At 47.7% G+C, this 23,650-nt stretch overlaps 2 protein-coding genes across 2 annotated transcripts; one reads left to right on the top strand and one right to left on the bottom strand.

Annotated features, from left to right (window-relative positions):
* Window positions 1-15,101: 15,101 nt before the first annotated feature.
* On the bottom strand, window positions 15,102-17,191 carry LOC109776507 (F-box protein At4g18380). The gene is made up of 2 exons (XM_020335151.4): window positions 16,806-17,191; window positions 15,102-16,540 (listed from the first exon to the last, which is right to left on the bottom strand). Exon 2 carries the CDS (start codon window positions 16,395-16,397, stop codon window positions 15,327-15,329), a length of 1,071 nt encoding a protein of 356 aa, XP_020190740.1. The 5' UTR covers window positions 16,398-16,540; window positions 16,806-17,191; the 3' UTR covers window positions 15,102-15,326.
* Window positions 17,192-19,643: 2,452 nt separating this feature from the next.
* Window positions 19,644-22,291, top strand: LOC109776508 (uncharacterized). The gene is made up of 2 exons (XM_020335152.4): window positions 19,644-21,027; window positions 21,847-22,291. Exon 1 carries the CDS (start codon window positions 20,520-20,522, stop codon window positions 21,009-21,011), a length of 492 nt encoding a protein of 163 aa, XP_020190741.3. The 5' UTR covers window positions 19,644-20,519; the 3' UTR covers window positions 21,012-21,027; window positions 21,847-22,291.
* Window positions 22,292-23,650: the final 1,359 nt, after the last annotated feature.

The following is a 23,650-nucleotide window of genomic DNA, read 5'->3' as shown; positions in this document are numbered from 1 at the left end:
AAACGGAGTGACAAATCCCAGTCTCGATTCGTGCCAACCCAACAGACACTTTCGGAGATACCCGTAGTGCACCTTTATAGCCACCCAGTTACGTTGTGACGTTTGGCACACCCAAAGCACTCCTACGGTATCCGGGAGTTGCACAATCTCATGGTCTAAGGAAATAATACTTGACAATTGGAAAAGCTCTAGCAAACGAACTACACGATCTTTGTGCTATGCTTAGGATTGGGTCTTGTCCATCACATCATTCTCCTAATGATGTGATCCCGTTATCAATGACATCCAATGTCCATAGTCAGGAAACCATGACCATCTGTTGATCAACGAGCTAGTCAACTAGAGGCTCACTAGGGACATGTTGTGGTCTATGTATTCACACATGTATTACGATTTCCGGATAACACAATTATAGCATGAACAATAGACAATTATCATGAACAAGGAAATATTATAATAACCATTTTATTATTGCCTCTAGGGCATATTTCCAACAGTCTCCCACTTGCACTAGAGTCAATAATCTAGTTACATTGTGATGAATCGAACACCCATAGAGTTCTGGTGTTGATCATGTTTTGCTCTAGGGAGAGGTTTAGTCAACGGATCTGCCACATTCAGGTCCGTATGTACTTTACAAATATCTATGTCTCCATTTTGAACACTTTCACGAATGGATTTGAAGCGACGCTTGATATGCCTGGTCTTCCTGTGAAACCTGGGCTCCTTGGCAAGGGAAATAGCTCCAGTGTTGTCACAGAAGAGAGTCATCGGGCCCGACGCATTGGGAATCACCCCTAGGTCAGTAATGAACTCCTTCATCCAGATTGCTTCTTGCACTGCCTCTGAGGCCGCCATGTACTCCGCTTCACAAGTAGATCCCGCCACGATGCTCTGCTTGCAACTGCACCAGCTTACTGCCCCTCCATTCAAAATATACACGTATCCGGTTTGTGACTTCGAGTCATCCAGATCTGTGTCGAAGCTAGCGTCGACGTAACCCTTTACGACGAGCTCTTCGTCACCTCCATATACGAGAAACATATCCTTAGTCCTTTTCAGGTACTTCGGGATATTCTTGACCGCTGTCCAGTGTTCCATGTCGGGATTACTTTGGTACCTTCCTACCAAACTTACGGCGAGGTTTACATCAGGTCTGGTACACAGCATGGCATACATAATAGATCCTATGGCCGAGGCATAGGGGATGACACTCATCTTTTCTCTATCTTCTGCCGTGGTCGGGCATTGAGCCGTGCTCAATTGCACACCTTGCAATACAGGCAAGAACCCCTTCTTGGACTGATCCATATTGAACTTCTTCAATATCTTGTCAAGGTACGTACTTTGTGAAAGACCAATGAGGCGTCTTGATCTATCTCTATAGATCTTGATGCCTAATATATAAGCAGCTTCTCCAAGGTCCTTCATTGAAAAACACTTATTCAAATAGGCCTTTATACTTTCCAAGAATTCTATATCATTTCCCATCAATAGTATGTCATCCACATATAATAAGAGAAATGCTACAGAGCTCCCACTCACTTTCTTGTAAACACAGGCTTCTCCATAAGTCTATGTAAACCCAAACGCTTTAATCATCTCATCAAATCGAATGTTCCAACTCCGAGATGCTTGCACCAGCCCATAGATGGAGCGCTGGAGCTTGCATACCTTGTTAGCATTCTTAGGATCGACAAAACCTTCCAGCTGCATCATATACAATTCTTCCTTAAGAAAGCCGTTAAGGAATGCCGTTTTGACGTCCATTTGCCATATCTCATAATCATAGAATGCGGCAATTGCTAACATGATTCGGACGGACTTCAGCTTCGCTACGGGTGAGAAAGTCTCATCGTAGTCAACCCCTTGAACTTGTCGATAACCCTTAGCGACAAGTCGAGCCTTATAGATGGTCACATTACCATCCGCGTCTGTCTTCTTCTTAAAGATCCATTTATTTTCTATGGCTCGCCGATCATCGGGCAAGTCAGTCAAAGTCCATACTTCGTTTTCATACATGGATCCTATCTCGGATTGCATGGCTTCAAGCCATTTGTTGGAATCTGGGCCCACCATTGCTTCTTCATAGTTCGAAGGTTCACCGTTGTCTAACAACATGATTTCCAGGACAGGGTTGCCGTACCACTCTGGTGCGGAATGTGTCCTTGTGTACCTACGAAGTTCAGCAGTAACTTGATCCGAAGCTTCATGATCATCATCATTAACTTCCTCCCCAGTCGGTGTAGGCACCACAGGAACATCTTCCCGCACTGCGCTACTTTCCGGCTCGGAAGGGGTGACTATCACCTCATCAAGTTCCACTTTCCTCCCACTCACTTCTTTCGAGAGAAACTCTTTCTCCAGAAAGGACCTGTTCTTGGCAACAAAGATTTTTCCTTCGGATCTGAGGTAGAAGGTATACCCAATGGTTTCCTTAGGGTATCCTATGAAGACGCATTTTTCCGACTTGGGTTCGAGCTTTTCAGGTTGAAGTTTCTTGACATAAGCATCGCATCCCCAAACTTTTAGAAGCGACAGCTTAGGTTTCTTCCCAGACCATAATTCATACGGTGTCGTCTCAACGGATTTCGACGGAGCCCTATTTAAAGTGAATGCGGCAGTCTCTAAAGCATAGCCCCAAAATGAGAGCGGTAGATCGGTAAGAGACATCATAGATCGCACCATATCCAATAGAGTGCGATTACGACGTTCGGACACACCATTTTGCTGAGGTGTTCCAGGCGGCGTGAGTTGTGAAACTATTCCACATGTCCTTAAGTGTGTGCCAAATTCGTGACTCAAATATTCTCCTCCACGATCTGATCGTAAGAACTTTATTTTCCTGTCACGTTGATTCTCAACCTCACTCTAAAATTCCTTGAACTTTTCAAAGGTTTCAGACTTGTGTTTCATTAGGTAGACATACCCATATCTACTCAAGTCATCAGTGAGAGTGAGAACATAACGATAGCCACCGCGAGCCTCAACACTCATTGGACCGCACACATCAGTATGTATGATTTCCAATAAGTTGGTTGCTCGTTCCATTGTTTCGGAGAACGGAGTCTTGGTCATCTTACCCATGAGGCATGGTTCGCACGTGTCAAATGATTCGTAATCAAGAGACTCCAAAAGTCCATCTGCATGGAGCTTCTTCATACGTTTGACACCAATGTGACCAAGGCGGCAGTGCCACAAGTATGTGGGACTATCGTTATCAACTTTACATCTTTTGGTATTCACACTATGAATATGTGTAACATCACGTTCGAGATTCATTAAGAATAAACCATTGACCAGCGGGGCATGACCATAAAACATATCTCTCATATAAATAGAACAACCATTATTCTCGGATTTAAATGAGTAGCCATCTCGAATTAAACGAGATCCTGATACAATGTTCATGCTCAAAGCTGGCACTAAATAACAATTATTGAGGTTTAAAACTAATCACGTAGGTAAATGTAGAGGTAGCGTGCCGACGGCGATCACATCGACCTTGGAACCATTCCCGACGTGCATCGGCACCTCGTCCTTCGCCAGTCTCCGCTTATTCCGCAGCTCCTGTTTTGAGTTACAAATATGAGCAACCGCACCGGTATCAAATACCCAGGAGCTACTACGAGTACTGGTAAGGTACACATCAATTACATGTATATCACATATACCTTTGGTGTTGCCGGCCTTCTTGTCCGCTAAGTATTTGGGGCAGTTCCGCTTCCAGTGACCACTTCCCTTGCAATAAAAGCACTCAGTCTCAGGCTTGGGTCCATTCTTTGGCCTCTTCCCAGCAACTGGCTTACCGGGCGCGGCAACTCCCTTGCCGTCCTTCTTGAAGTTCTTCTTACCCTTGCCCTTCTTGAACTTAGTGGTTTTATTCACCATCAACACTTGATGTTCCTTTTTGATCTCCACCTCCGCTGATTTCAGCATTGAATATACCTCAGGAATGGTCTTTTCCATCCCATGCATATTGAAGTTCATCACAAAGCTCTTGTAGCTCGGTGGAAGCGACTGAAGGATTCTGTCAATGACCGCGTCATCCGGGAGATTAACTCCCAGCTGAGTCAAGCGGTTGTGCAACGCAGACATTTTGAGTATGTGCTCACTGACAGAACTGTTTTCCTCCATCTTACAACTGAAGAACTTGTCGGAGACTTCATATCTCTCGATCTGGGCATGAGCTTGGAAAACCATTTTCAGCTCTTCGAACATCTCATATGCTCCGTGTTGCTCAAAACGCTTTTGGAGCCCCGGTTCTAAGCTGTAAAGCATGCCGCACTGAACGAGGGAGTAATCATCAGCACGTGACTGCCAAGCGTTCATAACGTCTTGGTTCTCTGGGATGGGTGCTTCACCTAGCGGTGCTTCTAGGACATAATCTTTCTTGGCAGCTATGAGGATGATCCTCAGGTTCCGGACCCAGTCCGTATAGTTGCTGCCATCATCTTTCAGCTTGGTTTTCTCTAGGAACGCGTTGAAGTTGAGGGTAACGTGGGCCATTTGATCTACAAGACATATTGTAAAGATTTTAGACTAAGTTCATGATAATTAAGTTCATCTAATCAAATTATTCAATGAACTCCCACTCAGATAGACATCCCTCTAGTCATCTAAGTGAAACATGATCCGAGTCAACTAGGCCGTGTCCGATCATCACGTGAGACGAACTAGTCAACATCTTCATGTTGATCGTATCTTCTATACGACTCATGCTCGACCTTTCGGTCTTCCGTGTTCCGAGGCCATGTCTGTACATGCTAGGCTCGTCAAGTCAACCTAAGTGTATTGCGTGTGTTCCGAGGCCATGTCTGTACATGCTAGGCTCGTCAACACCCGTTGTATGCGAACGTTAGAATCTATCACACCCGATCATCACGTGGTGCTTCGAAACAACGAACCTTCGCAACGGTGCACAGTTAGGGGGAACACTTTCTTGAAATTATTATAAGGGATCATCTTACTTACTACCGTCGTTCTAAGCAAATAAGATGTAAAACATGGTAAACATCACATGCAATCAAATAGTGACATAATATGGCCAATTTCATTTTGCTCCTTTTGATCTCCATCTTCGGGGCGCCATGATCATCTTCGTCACCGGCATGACACCATGATCTCCATCATCATGATCTCCATCATCGTGTCTTCATGTAGTTGTCACGCCAACGATTACTTCTACTTCTATGGCTAACGTGTTTAGCAATAAAGTAAAGTAATTTACATGGCGTTATTCAATGACACGCAGGTCATACAAAAAATAAAGACAACTCCTATGGCTCCTGCCGGTTGTCATACTCATCGACATGCAAGTCGTGATTCCTATTACAAGAACATGATCAATCTCATACATCACATATATCTCATTCATCATATCCTTTTGGCCATATCACATCACAAGGCATATGCTGCAAAAACAAGTTAGACGTCCTCTAATTGTTGTTGCAAGTTTTTACGTGTCTTCAAGTGAACGGGGTTGATGGAGTCGTACTCGTCGTGATCCAAATCACCGATGACCGAGCGCCGAACGGACGGCACCTCCGCGTTCAACCGAGTACGGAGCAGCGATGTCTCCTCCTTGTTGATCCAGCAAGGGGGAAGGAGAGGTTGATGGAGATCCAGCAGCACGACGGCGTGGTGGTGGAAGTAGCGGGGATCCCGGCAGGGCTTCGCGAAGCGCAAGCGGGAGGGAGAGGTGTCACGGGAGGGAGAGGGAGGCGCCAGGGGCTGTGGTGCGGCTGCCCTCTCTCCCCGCCTCCTATATATAGGCCTCCTGGGGGGGCGCCGGCCCTGGGAGATCAGATCTCCAAGGGGGGCGGCGGCCAAGGGGTGGTTTCCCCCCTAAGCCAAGTGGGGGGCGCCCCCACCCCTAGGGTTTCCAACCCTAGGCGCAGGGGGAGGCCCAAGGGGGGGGCGCACCAGCCCACCAGGGGCTGGTTCCCCTCCCACTTCAGCCCATGGGGCCCTCCGGGATAGGTGGCCCCACCCGATGGACCCCCGGGACCCTTCCGGTGGTCCCGGTACAATACCGGTAACCCCTGAAACTTTCCCGGTGGCCGAAACTGGACTTCCTATATATAATTCTTCACCTCCGGACCATTCCGGAACTCCTCGTGACGTCCGGGATCTCATCCGGGACTCCGAACAACTTTCGGGTTACCGCATACTAATATCTCTACAACCCTAGCGTCACCGAACCTTAAGTGTGTAGACCCTACGGGTTCGGGAGACATGCAGACATGACCGAGACGACTCTCCGGTCAATAACCAACAGCGGGATCTGGATACCCATGTTGGCTCCCACATGTTCCACGATGATCTCATCGGATGAACCACGATGTCGAGGATTCAATCAATCCCGTATACAATTCCCTTTGTCAATCGGTACGTTACTTGCCCGAGATTCGATCGTCGGTATCCCAATACCTCGTTCAATCTCGTTACCGGCAAGTCACTTTACTCGTACCGTAATGCATGATCCCGTGACCAACCACTTGGTCACTTTGAGCTCATTATGATGATGCATTACCGAGTGGGCCCAGAGATACCTCTCCGTCAAACGGAGTGACAAATCCCAGTCTCGATTCATGCCAACCCAACAGACACTTTCTTAGATACCCGTAGTGCACCTTTATAGCCACCCAGTTACGTTGTGACGTTTGGCACACCCAAAGCACTCCTATGGTATCCGGGAGTTGCACAATCTCATGGTCTAAGGAATGATACTTGACAATTGGAAAAGCTCTAGCAAGCGAACTACATGATCTTTGTGCTATGCTTAGGATTGAGTCTTGTCCATCACATCATTCTCCTAATGATGTGATCCCGTTATCAATGACATCTAATGTCCATAGTCAGGAAACCATGACCATCTGTTGATCAACGAGCTAGTCAACTAGAGGCTCACTAGGGACATGTTGTGGTCTATGTATTCACACATGTATTACGATTTCCGGATAACACAATTATATCATGAACAATAGACAATTATCATGAACAAGGAAATATAATAGTAACCATTTTATTATTGCCTCTAGGGCATATTTCCAACATTGGCGTCCACTCGGGCTTCCCCAATGTCGTACAGACCACCGCCTAGATTGTCCTGGCAAAGACGCATGTTAGTAGCACATGGTCTATTGTTTCCTCCTGTTGGTCACAAAGCAGACACTTGTCTTGATGCGGCAACCCTCTCCTAGCAAGCCTGTCGGACGTCCAACATCTATTACGTAATGCAAGCCACGTAAAGAATTTGCATTGTGACGGAGCGCGTGATTTCCAAGTTAACTCCGCAGTGGGTATCACCTCCCTGCCCCAAAACTTCGCAGCGTATGCTGATCTCACTGAGAAATGTCCATTTGCCTCCCATGACCATGCTACTTCGTCCGGGACATTCACAGTCGGTTCCCAGGTCTGCACTCTCTGCCAAAGCTCCAAGTACTCCTGTAATGCATCCGTGCCAAGATCAGGGCTGATGCAGGCAGCCCATGACCCGTTGGCCACCACCTGACCAAGCCGGCTCGTCCGCCTGACACGGCTCAGAATCCTGTCGTAGATGGCCGGTGCAATCTCCTGTATCCGCCTTCCGTCCAGCCATCGATCTTCCCAGAAAAGCGTGTCCAATCAATTATGTGGCGTGCACCTTGTTGCCGCTTGGAAGATTCTCATCGAGTTGTCTGGCCCTTTGATTTGGAACTCACTCCATGGTCTACTGGTGTCTGTCCTTTGTAACCACGGCCATCTGGCTTGCATTGCGACATTCATCCACCTCAGGTTGGGCAGCCCTAGGCCTCCTGCCCATTTCAGGGCAGACACAGCATCCCATGCGACCGCACAATTTCCCCCGTTTGCTTCCGCTTTTCGGCACCACAAAAACCCTCGACACACCTTATTCATGGCTGTGATCGTTTTGATAGGAAGATCCAATGCCATCATCGCATGTATGGGCATCGCACATAAAACAGAGTGCACCAAAGTGAGCCTACCACTTTTAGGCATAAGAGAAGCCTTCCACTTCGGCAATTGATTCGCCATCTGATCCACAAGATACTGTAACTGCGTCGTTGATTGCTTCCTTATTGACAAAGGCAGCCCAAGATAACGCACCGGGAACGATCCCACCGGGCATCTGAGCAACCCTCAAGTTGTGCCTTGAAAACGACGACTTTGATCAGGTTACCTTAATCACTGTGATAGCTTGCGTAGCGTGGATTACCATTTTGAGCACTACCATAATAGTCCTTGTCTTTGTTAAACAAATGCAAAGCATTGTGCCATTCTTTCTACTCCACGCAAAAGTCGGCAAACACAATGCAGCAGATGAAAGCCGATTGTCTCGGCTGCTGCGATAGGGGTGGTGTCGGCGTTCCATGCATTCATCTGTTGTGTGGTGTGCATGTTTGCCCTTCTAGTCCGTTTTGTGTGGTTCGCTGCGAGCAAGTCATAGCTTGGTCTCGCAGGTTCGTGGCGGTTAGGCATCCTTTCAGGAGCCTGTGATCGTGGTGAGGCATTAGGCTTTTCGACGAAAGTTTTGGATTCAACAGGGTCCTTCCGTCCTTGGAGGAATTATCGAAGAGTACTCCCCTCTTCACTAGGTCGTGTTTGCTCGGAGTGGGAGTGGCGATAGTGGTTGTTGAAAGAGACGGATGTTTTCCTGAGATTCGGTGGGGCAGTTGTCTACAGTTTTTGGCGAAATCTTTGTGTCCAGGGCGGTCGATTCCAGCAATGACGACGTTCTTTGGTGTCATCTTGCTTGTTGATGGCGTTTCCAAAGATCTCGCTCGCGGTCCTTTGAGGTGGTGGACCGTATGGATCTTCATTGTGTTTTTCTTCTTCTTGTTCCCGCGTAGATTTTGACCAAAATTTTCTTATAAAGCGGTCAGCTCTATATTTTTTTCCATCTTAACAAAATCGTCAGATCACTGTTTTGGCTTCCAGGTGAAGGCTGATTTGCACTGTTTTGACTCCCAGGTGCACCTACGCGTGGCTGTAAAAAATCCAAAAAAATACATATAAAGTATAAATAGTCCAAAATCTCTGTCTTCTGTAAGAATATGTTTTTTAGACAATCTCACGAAGGTTTATTGACTCGTCGTGTGCGTTGCTAGCCACCCCACCCAGTTCCCATTCGTAGTTAGTTGTAGGAGCGCGTCCTAGTTGACTTGATTCAACCCAGTTATTTTCCTTTTTTTATTTATTTTATTTCTTTTCTTTTTCTTCCCCATTCTTTTCATTGTTTTTTGAATTTTTATCATTGTTTTTTCATTTCCTTTCCCATTTGTTTATTCTGGTTCTTTTTTCGTTTTTCTTTGTTCTTTTGGTTATTATTCTACATTTTTTGTATATGTCAAAAAATATTTTTCTAATTCACATGTAACATTTTTCCAATACAAATTAAATAATTTCGTAATACATAATCAACATTTTTCTATACACATTTTTAACATTTTTTAAATGCTTGATTAATATTTTCAAGAAACAAGATTAACATTTTTTAAATACATGGTCAACATTTTTTCTATACATTTTAAACATTAAATTAAATTATTGATTAACAGTTTTCAAAAAAATATTAATTGTTTTTTAATAAATGGTCAACATTTTTTTATACACATTTAACATTTTTCAAACACTTGTTCAACATTTTTTCCAAATACTTGATTAACATTTTTCTAAATACTTCTTCAACATTTTTAAATACTTGTTCAACATTCTTCAAATACATATTCAACATTTTTCAATTACTTGTGCTGTTGTTCACCATTTTTCAAATACTCCTTCAACATTTTCTAATATTTATTAAAGATTTTTCAAATGCTTGTTCAATATTTTTAATACTTACTCAATATTTTCAAATACTTGTTTAACATTTTTCATATACTTGTTAAACATTTCTAATTGCTGATTCAACATTTTTTTAATACCGATTCAACATTTTTTCAAATACTTGTTCAACGTTTTTAATACTTTTTCAACATTTCAAATACTTGTTCAACATCTTTCAAATTCTTGTTCAACATTTTTTAATACTTATTCAATATTTTCAATATTCTAATATATATATATATATATATATATATAATATTCTAAAGTATAAATAAAAGTAAACAAAAAAGCAAAACAGAAAACAGAGGATGGAAAGAAAAAAAAACAGAAAGAGGAGGCTGGAGCTTCCCCTGCGACTGGGCCGTGGCCCATGTCGAGCTCGCCCAATGCGAGAGGTTCACTCCTGTCTCGCTGAACGTGAGGAATAGGGGGAGCAACTAGTTAACGAGCGCTCCTTCGGGAGCCTCGCAACGATCAGCGCCACTTGACGCGCTCTCAGCCATTCACCACGTGTCGCGCTCTGGGCGCTCCCTCCGGATCTAGTTTTTATTTTATTTTTTCCGCACGCGTTTTCGGCATTTTAAACGGTTTTTTCGGGTTTTTTCGACGTTTTGGTTTTCCACCGGTCTTCCTTAGCTTTTCAATAAAAAATGTGAAAAAACAATTGCGCGAAAAAACGCGTTTTTTTCCTTCCGCGAGAGGCACGGTTTTACTTTCGTGACGGCCGTGCCTCTCAAAAACGAAAAAAAAACTTTTTTGTTTTTTTCGCGAGAGTCACGGTTTTGCTTCCGCGAGAGGCACGGGTGTGCTTTCGCGAGAGTCACGGCCGTGCCTCTCGAAAACGAAAAAAAAAACATTTTCTATTTTTTTTCACGAGAGTCACGGTTTTGCTTCCGCGAGAAGCATGGTTGTGCTTTCGCGAGAGTCACGTCCGTGCCTCTCAGAAAGGGAAAAAACATGTTTTCTGTTTTTTTTCCTTTCGCGACAGTCACGGTTTTGCTTCCGCAAGAGGCACGGTTGTGCTTTCACGAGAGTCACGGCCGTGCCTCCTCGGAAACGAAAAAACGCGTTTTCTTTTTTTTCCTTCCTCGAGAGTCACGGTTTTGCTTCCGCGAGAGGCACGGGCGTGCCTCTTTCGGAAAGGGAAAAAACCCGTGCTCCTGGTTCGGTTTTTTTGTCCAGTTTTTTCCTTCGGGTTTTTCGTGAAAAAAAGTTCGGCAAAACCTATCAACATGCCATCTAGTTTTGAAGATCTCAACACGAGGAATCCAACGATGAAAGCGGTTCGAGATTTGGACGCACGGTTTGAGAGATGAAACGTTTTGAATAAACGGATCTAGAAAAAAGGGAAAACTCCCACGTTGCGACAAGTGGCGCGCTGCATGTGCGCCACTTGTCGCAACAAGGGGAATTGGAGTGATCTTTACAAGGAGTACTCCTCAATTAGTGATTTCGAGGAATAGGGGCGCTGGTGGGATAGAATAATAGTAGCCTCCTAGAGTCCTAGGCAATCACAAACATTGTGGGCTAGTGGCCTATTGTATGGTGCTTTGGTTTTTAATTTTTATATTGGGTAATTACACCGAAGTTGGATTTCAGGGCCTCAATTTTTTGTGTCCCTATGAGGATCCCATCTTGCTTCTTTTTTCAAGAACACGTACAAGCGGTGCGGGCCTTCTATATTAAAGGAGAAAGCAAGTTTACGTTACAAATTGGAACCCGCTGCAAGAGCTCAGCGGGGACCACCACCCTCATGGACACAAGATTACATATGTGTGGTGACCCCACCTGATCGAGCTCTCATCCATAACTCGAATTCGTTTTTAACAGGCCTATTGCTGGTTAAGGGGGCTCATAACGGTCAACGGTGAGTCACAGAGGCTTTGTGTTAGGATTGTGGAAATGCTATCACGAGGCAAGTCTAATGTGGATGGTTCATAATTTTTTAATCGATTTTGTTAAGCATGAATGATTTGGTGGCATTTCCCATAATAATAAATAATATATGATTATGTGCAATAATAGCTACCAAGCTTGGGCGCCATCCTCCTTTTGAAAAAGAAATACCAGGGAACACAAAGATAAATTCATTGATTCACAAAAAAGGCATAGGGGTAAATTGTTCAGAGTTATTGTAGATGACTTTTTTGGTTGGTTAAAAATGATCTTGAAGCCCTTTTTGATGATTTGTAATTTTTCATAGAGGGACTTTAGACATAGCCATGCTAAACTATGGGATCATCACTTTGACGCCCAAAACAAAGGATGCAAATCAAATACAGAAATTCAGGCAAATATGTCTTTTGAATGTTAGCTTTAATTCTTTTAAAAGTGTTCATGAATAGGTTGAATGGAGTGGCTAGGGAAGTTGTTTCACCCATTCAAGCTACCTTTGTTAAAGGGGGATATATTATGGAGGGGGTGCTTATTTTACATGAGGCATTAAACAGACACACCGCAAGAAGCAAAGTGCCATACTTTTAAAATTGGATTTTGAAAAGTCCTATGATAAGGTCAAAAGACCTTTAGTTTTCCAAATGCGCAAAATAAAAGGCTCCCCTGATAAGTGGATTGATTGGGTTATGCATACCATTACAGGGGGAATGTTAGTATAAAGGTTAATGGTAATATTGGCCCTTAATTTCCTACACATAAGGGGTTAAGGCAAGGAGATTCCGTGTCTCCCTTGATTTTTGATCTAGTTGGTGATGCTTTGGCTATGATCATGGACAAAGCTAGGGGTAATGGTGGGTCAATATGTTGTGGTATGCCGATGACATTGTTTTTCTTTTACAAGATGATTATAATCATGCATGCTCATAATTTGAAATTTGTTGATTGTCTATTTGAACAAGTCTGCCCTAAAAATCAACTTTCATAAGAGTGAATTGTTTTTGTTTGGAGATGTTATTAGCAAGGCAGAAAACTATGCAAAAGTATTTACTTGTACCATAGGTTCTTTTCCTATGAGACACCTGGGATTACCTGTTGATGACAAAAGAATTGGAAACCTCGTGAAGATAAAATGAAGAAGAAAGGATTACCTGTTGATGACAAAAGAATTGGAAACCTCGTGAAGATAAAATGAAGAAGAAACGCAGTAATTGGCAATGTAGAATATCTGTTAGTCCTAGTAGAATTACTTTAATACAGTCTTCACCGACTGGTGTCGCTTATTTTATGATGTCTTTCTATAGTTTGCTTGTGGGAGTTAATAAGAGAATGAATTTTTTTAGAGCTAGGCTCGTATGGCATGAAGATGTGAATAAGTAAACATATCATTTAGTTAAATGGTCTGAGGTTTGCTGGCCTAAAGATATGGGTAGTTTAGGTATTCAAAATTCGGCTTTGATGAATAAAGCATTGTTATGTAAATGGCGGTGGAAACTTTTCAATGCTGAAAGATTGTGCCAGGATGTTATTTTGTACAAATATCAGAAAGGAGCATGCCTTCCATGGAGCAAACCCAAACATGGTGATTCTCAGTTTCGGATAGAGATTTTAAAACATAAAGATCATTTTTCTCTTTATGTAAACTTATAGTTGGCATTGGGGAAAATGTGAGGTTTGGGGAAGACTGGTGGATTGGGGATAAGCCTCCAAAACCAATTTTACTAGACTACAATGTATGCTTTGGTAAAAACAAATATGCAAAGAGCCTTATCAGGTGCAGTTTATAAGGACCTTGTATGGGGATTCTTTAGAGTTGTGGGAAGATATTAAAGAAGTTTGTGCTGTAGTAGTTTTGACATATCAAAAAGTCCATCAGATGGACACTTACTAAGAATTGTATATATTTAGTTAAATCTTACTATAGGCTCTTGGCTGAAAATGGGATCAAAATATCCACATAACTTCTTGTGGAAAGTTAAGATGCCCCTAGAGTTAAAGTGATTATCTGGCTGGTGCTTAGAAAATAGCATCCTACCTAATGAGAATCTTCTTAGGAGAGGGTGGCTGGTGATAATAAATGTTCATATTGGGGAAGGAAGGAATCTATAAATCATTTACTCTTGCGGCGTTCTGTTGCTAAATTGCTTTGGAATATCATGAAGTGTTCTTTCAGTCTAACATGATATACCTGATAGTGTACATGACCTGTTCAACAGAACCTAGTTGTGGTTGGAATATCTGTTATTTTCTGGACTATTTGGAAATTGAGAAATAGTATTATTTTTTATAACAAGAAGGTGACCGATCCATGTGCTACTGTTAATATGATTATCAAATGGCTTCATGATTGAAATACTTTGCAAAAAAAAAATCATAAAGACAAAGAACAATGAAGTGGGGCGTAAAAATGGTTAAGTTGATTGCAAGTGAAGTCTTCAAGGCGACGCATGGGTGGAGGATAGGGACCAACAGGATCATGGCTGAGTGATCTTCAGTGGAACTCTCTGTCCCTCCTACCTTTGGCTGATGTTGAAGATGTTCATTTGCTATCCTGCTTTAGAACTGTGATATATGTTGATGTATGGTTAGAATTTCCCTTGTACTTTCGTATTACCATTTCCTGGAGACCTGGTTTGTAGCCCCCCAGGATGATGGCTTCGGAGTTTATTAGCTTTTGCAGGTTATCGGTTTCTTTCGTATTACCATTTCCTGGAGACCTGGTTTGTAGCCCCCAGGATGATGGCTTCGGAGTTTATTAGCTTTTGCAGGTTATCGGTTAGCTATATACTGATATAGCCTTTTGTGCTCTCTTGGAGGCCGTTCGGGATAGCCCATTCTGCTCCCTCTTGATCATGCATCGTCGTTTATGTTTCTTAGTTCTAGTTGTTGTATAAGACATTGTGGTTTCCGTTAATGGAAATCAGAGAGAGAGCTCTCTTTATCAAGAAATAATAATTTGTAGATGACTTTTCAGCTTTTATGTCCTATTGTTTGTTACTTGAATAACAAGTAGTAAATAGATGAAATGGACTTGGGGGTCAATAGCTGCAGTATAAAAGCTACCATAAAATTGAATTCTCCTGTAAAATGCCGTAGAGAGCGTCAATGCATATTCAGTCTGAATCTACTGACCTGATTTCTTCCTAGAGCTTGTCTCTTCAAAATATGTCTTACTAGTTACTCCCTCCGTCCCATAAGGTAGAACGTTTTTTGACTATAGTATCAAAAAACGTCCAACATTATGGGACGGAGGGAGTAGTATTTACTCTCTCTAATACTTTAGTGATCTAAACGTTCTTATATTTCTGATACTTAAGTGATCTAAACGTTCTTATATTTCTAAACGTTCCCATAATGTAGAAGCATATATGTAAATATTTTTCTGGAAATTTCAAATTTCTTTCCATTACTATTGGAAGAGTGGATTGTGCGAGCAAGACAGATTGCACCCAAACGCTACAGATAAGACTGTCAACTAATATCGCACCAGCTTATATGCAACACTACAATTCAGAAACTGCATTTGCCCAAGCAGAAAACAGTTATACTCATGAGAAGCACTGCAAATGCAAGATATCCATCCACAAACACCTCAACAGCATCTAGAACCCGTTCATCTCCAGCAGATAGGTGCGCCGCTTCATCAGCGCCTTGGCCGCGAACCTGAACGGCCCATCGAACGCACCCGAGACAAAGGCTTCGGTCTCCTTCCGGCCAACGTGACACCCGCCAGCCCCGTCGCCGGAGGGCTTGATGACGACCAGGGTCGCGCCCTGCAGCCCCAGGCCGCCGGGCAGCTCGAGGTAGGGGGCGTACTTGAGCTTCATGCTGCACGCCGGGACCTGCGTCCTGTTGGAGCACGCCGAGGCCGACAGCCGGCTCTCCCTGAACTCCGCGAGCTGCTCCGCCCCCATGCACAGCGTCCCCTGCCCGTCGGCGTCCGCCAGCACCAGGCTTCGCAGCGTCGGATGCTCCTTGATGATAGACCGGAGCAGGTAGTGCCGCGTCGACGCGGCGATCAGGGAGCTGATGGTCCACACCACGCGCAGCTTCAGCCCGCCGTTGGTGTAGAAGGACTCCGGCATGCTCCCGCCGTCCTCCGCCGCCGACGGCTCGTGCCCGCCGGCGGGCTTGCGGTCGACCAGGGTGCCGCCCAGGATGACGCAGCTCTGGAGCGTGCTGCCGTACCTGGCCCGCCACTTGAGCAGAACCCCCTCCTCCGTCCCGACGTCCCCCGAGGGGAGCTCCACCCGGAGGTTGCGGACGTGGGAGAAGCCCCTGAGCACCTGCACGGGCGAGTGCTGGGCGAGCCGCGGGAACAGCGGCCGGCCGCCCGCGCCGCCCGGGCCGCGCATGCCTTGGAACGGCTTGGCGATGGTGAAGAGCATGAGCTTGAAGAGGTGGGAGAAGATGTGGCGGGGCTTGGGGGACGACAGGTTGAGCGCGTCGTCGGGGTCGCCGTCCACGGCCACCACGCGGTCGATCTTGACGTACACGTCGTGGACGAGCGGGACCAGGTCGTTGAAGCGCCTGGACACGGCGGCGCAGCGGCCCAGCGAGTGCACGTCCTCCAGCTTGTTGAGGATGAGCAGCACGAGCGAGTCCGGCAGGCCGTCGATCCGGTCCGGCTCCGGTGCCGCCGGGTCCGCGTGGATGCGAGCCTTGGGATGCATTTTTCAGACTCTGGACTGCTACGAACGAACCAGCAATCCGTTGTCTGTTGCAGCAGGAAACGCTAGCGCTAACAGAGCGTCCGGTTCTTCGGATGACTTGAGCCGGCGGGAGAACCCCTCAAACTGAAGCTAATTTTTACTTTCTGGAACAAAACAAGAGCTATGGTAAGAAGAAGAATTTGACGGGGGCAGAATTGGTCACACAAACTTGGTGCGCAAACGACCCGAGAAGAGCCAGCAAGACACATCCAACGCTAGACAAAACATACTTATTCACAATGCAACTGAATCTCTCCGCACAAACAGGCGAGACGAACAAAAATTCATCCATGGGTAGTACCATTATGCAAAGACTAGGAGACGCACTGCAGAACACGAAGCAAGCTAACCCGGGAAGGCTGTGCTTACCAGGAGAATGGCTACGGAGAGCTCGGCGGCGAAAACAATGGGCCGAGATGAAGCCGGCCGGCCCCAAATCCGGCCTTCCGCCCGGAAACCCAACCGGATCCCAGCTCCGGACGAACCCGAGCGCAGACTAACGACGGCACACCCACACGAGCAGGAGCAGCCGCCCAGACGGGAGCTTGGATTCGGGCAGTGAGGTCGCGCGAGCAGGGAAGGGGAGGGGAGGGGAAGAGGATGTGGTTTGCTTTGGAGAATTTCCGGTCTCGGGGTCTCGTCCCGGGGACGTTTTCTATAGGAGGGGAAGCGTGCTGCTCACCACTGGGACTGGGTGTGGGCGTGGCTTGGGGAATAGTACTGCCTTGGGAGGGAGGCGACGGTGTCGCTGCGGCGCGCGCACGGGCCTACTTTAATTTTAGTTTAATAACGCCGTTTTACGTGGATAGACTCGGGTGGACGCACGGTGACCGGGTCACTCGCGCACGCGCCTGCGCCTTTGCGCTTTGCCCTGGTCGGCAAGCTAATTTCCCCTTCGCTTTTACCACGAGAAAGATGAGCACTGATAAGCGATCGGAAACAGAGGACGTGGCCATTTGCTTGCGGTAGTGGTACGTCCGTATGCAGACACGTACACCTGGACCTTTTCCCTTTGGCTTTGGTGTTAGTGGGGCGACGGACGTGACCTTCGTGCGCTCAACATGTAGCTTATGAAAAAGTTCACTTAATTTTACACCCTTCACTAAGTTTAAAGCGGTTGATGTTTGATGTGGCGCCTGATTGCCACATGAATATAAGGTGCAGTGGATGCCCGCTCCCCTCTTCGTGTTGCCCCGCGTGCGACCAAGGGGGAACCGGCTCCACCTCTTAGCCGTCCCTCGCTGCCGCCTGAGGGCGCGGTTCGGCAAAGCCCAGCCGACGCCAACACCAGCAAGGATTCCTCCCAGCCTTGTCGTCGCCGAAATCTGGAGGAGCCAAATGGGTTGTGACGGTGGCACTGGTCCCTAGCGGGGCGGTGCAGTGGTTGCGGCGTGGCCAACGGTGACATTTCCCCTACCCGATTATGGTCGGCTGGGCCCCCTTCCTACAAAGGGCGGTTATTTGCGATGTAAGGAGGTGCCTTTTTCCCTTCATCAATCGATGGTGTCCAGGTGTGGCGACAGTGGGGTGGTCTTGGATGACGGGGCGGCGACCCTAATGGTGGTCTTTTTTTTTCATTTGGGCGCATTGGCACCCGAGACCCAAGCATCCTTGTCGCTCATGGTGGCATATACAGTCATGCATGTAGGAGTTTGTATCCACAAAAGACACCGTTTAAGAAGCAAATAATATTTTGTATTTTACTGTTTACTTAGTTAATCTGATAACTTAAGCCTTAAACCAGAACAACATTAGCTGCAACATCCAACCCCTATTTTTAGGAGGGTTTTTTATGCACTGTGTTGTAATCATGTACAATTTTTCTTTGTGTGTTTCCAATGTTCTTGCTTCGACATAGTGTAATTCCTCTCAGGCTCCATTTGAGTAATTACACTCTATCGAGGCTCCAAAGTTGATTTATTTTCTCAAACCAAGCCAACGGTTACTTCTGTGGTTACTAGAAGTGGTTTTCTCTACAGTAGTTTCTGACAGATTTGATTGAGTGTTTGTGGTCAGTGATGTGCCGTTACACGTTGTACTCGATAGTTTGATGGTATTATTAGTACTTATATGGAAGTATAGGACAAGTATATACAATGTGAGACATTTTTTGTGTTGGTGTCGGTTGCTTTATCATGGTTCTGATTTCTTTATCATCATTGTCTACCTTGGTTGCAATGAATTGTCAAAAAAAAACCTAAACCCTTCTGATGGCTACTCAGGTTCATCTCGAGCATCCTTGAACTTTTGTTTATCCTGGTTTCATTTCGTGGAAATGGAAGCGGGGCGCTTTGTTTTGGCCCGCAATATCTCTAAAAAAGGTATATGGGATACCATCTAGAGATCTTCCTCCCACTCAACATAGGTTGTCATGTTGTCGAGGCCAAAATTGATGTGTCGGAGAGGTAAAAGGACAAGCGAGACATAAATTGTTATTCTAGTCCTCAGGTTATGTGCATCTTTACGAGGAGTAAAAATGCAGAAATAGAAAAAAAATGTTTTTCGTCAACGAACGTTGCTTAGTTTTCTACCTGTGTGAATTTTCATGATGAAACGACATTCTTGGGCACGTGAAAAAAATCAGTTCTCGCAGATGCTTTAAGAAATAGTCTCTTTGGAATATCATTTTTTCTAGACCCCCATCGTGAAATTTTGCATGCGATTGAAAGTCGTCGCTGTTCACCACAATTCTTTTTCAAAATTGCTTAAATTATTTATCTATTTTTTGAACGTTACCGTTAATCCGGATACATGTGCACCAGGGAGCAGAAACCCCATGCCCCAAGCGAGATGTAAATTTTTTTGGTCTCAAACCAAACGTTTTCAAAACAAGAATATATACGTCTCAAAGGAGTAATTAGTCGTTAGATGAAGTCCCTACCGCCTTGCTCCTATCCCGACGTATGAGACCTGGCAAAGCAATCTCATACTCCAGCGAGACCAAGTCTTAGCAAGACGATTGACATGCATGAAAGCGCGAAAATGTCACTGCACTGCCGGCACACTTGCCTTCCTGTTTGTGACGACGCACACGCACGGCACGGCATGGCTGTTCCTGTTCCTACACTCTCCACCACGTACTCACACCACCATCGACTCGAGTATGTGTGGCGGCGAGCGACGTAAATCCAGGGCCACAGTGAGTCGCCGCGGCTAAACCTGGTCCGCACACGGGACAGGTCACCGTCACAGTGAGATACTAGTAGACTGAGGTCGAGTAAATTGCATAAAGTATCACAATTGGGGCATTGAAAACAGATTGGTATCAAGATTGATAATTTTTACGTGTCAGTATCAACTTTGAGGCGAGGCGTTGCAAAAGAGGCTAAAACAGCTGTTTATACGTATTGACAGGAAAACTGACCGGTTGGGCCCGCCTGTCAGGTGCTGACGTGGCATGTTTTTTGCAGAAAACTCCCCCTCTCCTCCACGGCCGTCGCCGTCGCCGCCTTCTCCCTCTTCCTGCTGGAATCCGTCCGGGCGTCCTCGCCTCGCCGGGGGCCCCGGCCCCCGGCGCCCACCGCGGAGCTGGACATCGACGGCCGCGGCTACGTCTCGCCGATCCGGGAGCTGGAGGGGGAGCCGGAGCCGCTGGGGTCGAGCTTCTCTGACTCCGGCAGGGGGATCAGCGCCTCCATCCTCGGCATTGACGAGAGGAGCGAGGCCGGCGAGGATTCGTGCGTGTGGGAGCCGAAGCCGAGGAAGAGGTCGCCATGGATTCGTGCGTGTGGGAGCCGAAGCCGAGGATTCATCGGGCCCTCTCCGCCTTGGCATGGTTGACGGCATCAAATCGCGCGATTCGTCAGGCCCTCTCCGCCTTGGCATCATGGGCGACGGCGTCAAATCGCGCGACTCATCGGGCCCTCTCCGCGGCACGGTCAACGGCGCGGACGCCGCCACCAAATCGCCTGATTCGTCGGGCCCTCTCCGCGGCATGGTTGACGGCGAGGCGCGCAACAACGGTGCGCGTGCGCCGATAGAACTCGCCGGGGCGGACGGCGTAGGAGGCCGGTTCCCCTTGGTAGCTGTAACCGTCGTCGTCCTCGTAGGCTTGGTCGCCAGGAGGGTCGAGAGGGGGAGTAAATGCCGACGCCGCCGCGCGACCAGCAGCAGACGCTGCGCCGGAGCCGCTCCGCCAGCTCCGCGGAGGGCTGGTCCTCGCCCACGCCGTGCTGCTTCGGTGACGCGCCGCGGCGCAGGGTGGTCAGGACCACGTCGGCGTCGTTCCGGGACCGGCCCACGTACCTGAGGCGGGAGAACGACGAGTTCCTGCTCCTCAGCTTCAGCCCGGACGACGACGGCGGCGACGACCGCGACGCGGCAGGGTGGCCCAGAAGCGACGACGACGACGCGGAGATGGCCGGGAGCAGGCGCGGCAAGAGGACGGTGGACGGCGACGGGGCCAAGAAACAGAGGCGGAGGCGAAGAAGGCTCCCGCGGCGGCGGCGCGGCGACGAGGACGCGGAGTCAAAGCCTGGCCGGAGCAGGAGGCCGGCCGCGGCGGCGGAGGAATGCGGCCTGGAGAACTCGAGCCCGGTGTCGGTGCTGCAAAAAACATGCCACGTCAGCACCTGACAGGCGGGCCCAACCGGTCAGTTTTCGTGTCAATACGTATAAACAGCTGTTTTAGCCTCTTTTGCAACGCCTCGCCTCAAAGTTGATACGGACACGTAAAAATTACCAATCTTGATACCAATCTGCTTCCAATGCCCCAATTGTGGTACTTCTATGCAATTTACTCACTGAGGTCGAATGCGGTCAAGCCGAGGCAGCCTAGCTATCTGGTGGCTCCGCGAAGAGTGGGATGAGCAGGCTGCATGTCTGGTGGCTCCGGTGCTGCCCCGGCCGACGGGGCGACGTGAACGGTGACGGTGAGCCATGGTTCCACGAGCACGAGGTTTTCGTCGTCTCCTGGTCTCGCAACATACGGTTTCCATCTACGATCTGCGTCTACGCACTGTACCCCCTCACGAGATGCAGGATTAACAATAACATGGACGTGCCAACTGACGCCGCGCAGCCCACGATGCGTGCGTGCGTGTCCACGACTCACTTGTTTACTCGCTGCTTGTATGTACTTGGCCAGACACCGTGCAATTACATTGTAGTACACCGTACAAGCTGTAAGGGGAGCAGTAGTAATCTGTAAGCTACTATTAGCGCGATAAGCTGGAAGGGCCCGTACATGCAAGTGGCATTAGACTAGCAGAGCCGCAAGGACAACGTAAATCATATAGTAGTACTAGAGCAGTATGGTATGTCAGTCCGGTTATACGGAACAAACTATTCTGCCACGATCGATCAGGAGTAGTAGACGGCACGTAAGTCCCAAATTAAACAACAACAAAATGATAGTGCACACATTTGCAGTAACGTCAGTTCAGCACTAACTGAAATTCGTTGATTTCAGAGTCGAAATTCGTGTACAACTAGCCGCCTGGCTTCCGGAGTGGCAGCCCGAGCTTAGACCGCCGGCGGGGAGACCCCTGCCCCTGCCTGCCTCGTCGACGGGGACGATCCGTCCGCCCGTGCATTATTCGCCGAGAACCACGACGGCGCAACACAAGTTTGCCCCGCGCGCGCACGCTTCGCCGCTGCACATGCGGAGGCGGGCCCGCCGGCCTAACCAAGCCCCACGGCTGGGCTGATTGGCTCATTTTGGTTGGTGCCCGATGCCTCGCTCTCCACCCTGGAATCTTTCATCTTTGGGACGACGGCCTACTGAATCGATAGATTAATCAAGGCTCCTCGTTCATCTCATGCCGCACGCAACTCGCAGCTAGCGACCTGCAGATGCTTATCCATGATGTGCTATCCGCTATCTTGTCAGGAATAAATAATGCGCGTTACATCCATCCGCATCTGTCGTCCAATCGGGTTTCCCTTTTTCTTTTCGCGGCATTATTGGCAGCTCCCGTTCGAAAGGAAGAAGACAAAACAGAGAATTATCAGAGACACGTTGCTGTCAGACTCGGGAATACGGGTGAGGCACCACACATTTTTTTTCATGATAACTTGGGTCTCGTTCATATCATAAAGATTAAAGTACAAGTCCCATAAAGACCGACATGACAAAACTGAAAAGATAGTAAAACGTCTTTGAGCTTGACACCAACGCCCGTCACCTGCTTCCGGCACCACCATAGCAGCCACCGAAAAAAAATGATGGATCACCTTCTCACCCGAGCTCAACACGGCTCCATCGCTGATATGCAGCTTTGCGGACCTCCAAGGTGGCTCGCCAAAGGCGAAACCATTGCCGTTGAACGAATCAGACCGGAGCAACACTCCGGACACGCCATCGAACTCCAGATCTGGCACCCCCACATGACTAAGACGTCGGAGGAGGAAACCATACCTGCCATCCACGAACCACGAGCCCAGCACATGTTCCGTCTTCCAGATGTCGTCAATGCAGACCACAATCTGCATCCGCTCCTCGACTACCTCCCAAGCTCCGCGCCGACGTTGGAGTAGACGCCGTCGCACGGCAACACTGACGGTGACACCACGGGCCACGAGCCGTACGTGCCTCAGGCTCTCACCCGGGAGCAGCAAGACGAGCTCCATCGCAGGAACGAGCGGCTCCTGAACACCCCCATCATCGAGGCGACCCTTGAGGCATTGGCCATGGAGTCGACTTGCCTGGCCACCCTGGCCAAGCGCGATCGCCTCGAACGGCTTCAGAGGGAGCTGGACGACCGCGAGCCCGTCAACCCAGTTCCAGTCGGCATAAGCGTCAGCTCTTCTCGAGTGACCAGCCTCGTAAGTATCAAGTCCTCAATACTCCGCTACAAAATGTGGCAGCCGCCACTCGGATCATGGATTCCATCCAGCCCTCTGGCTCAGCAGCTGGAGAGGGGATTTGGCAGATCCAAGCACTCCTAAAGACGGCGCTGTCGCAAAATGTGGTCGTGTCCAGTCCAGAGACCGTATCCACAGCTCATCAGTGCACACAGAGACCGTTCAGTCGGCTCATAGCCCGCTCGGCTTCGGCAGGCGCCGAGCCACATCCTCCTCAAGAGATCACTACGAAGATTGGAGGCGCGGTTGAGTTGCATCACCCTGGCGTCACGACGACTACGATCATGCCCTGATGCCTCCACCGTGAGATGGCGCATATGAGCGTCAGCCCTACGACGACAGACGAACGCACGACAACGATCGTAGGCCAAGTCCCACTCATCACACGAGGGACACCCGAGACCCGCAGT

Source organism: Aegilops tauschii, chromosome 3, assembly GCF_002575655.3.
Source record: "Aegilops tauschii subsp. strangulata cultivar AL8/78 chromosome 3, Aet v6.0, whole genome shotgun sequence".
NCBI classification, from domain to species: domain Eukaryota; kingdom Viridiplantae; phylum Streptophyta; class Magnoliopsida; order Poales; family Poaceae; genus Aegilops; species Aegilops tauschii.
This window is presented reverse-complemented; position numbering and strand designations above follow the sequence as displayed.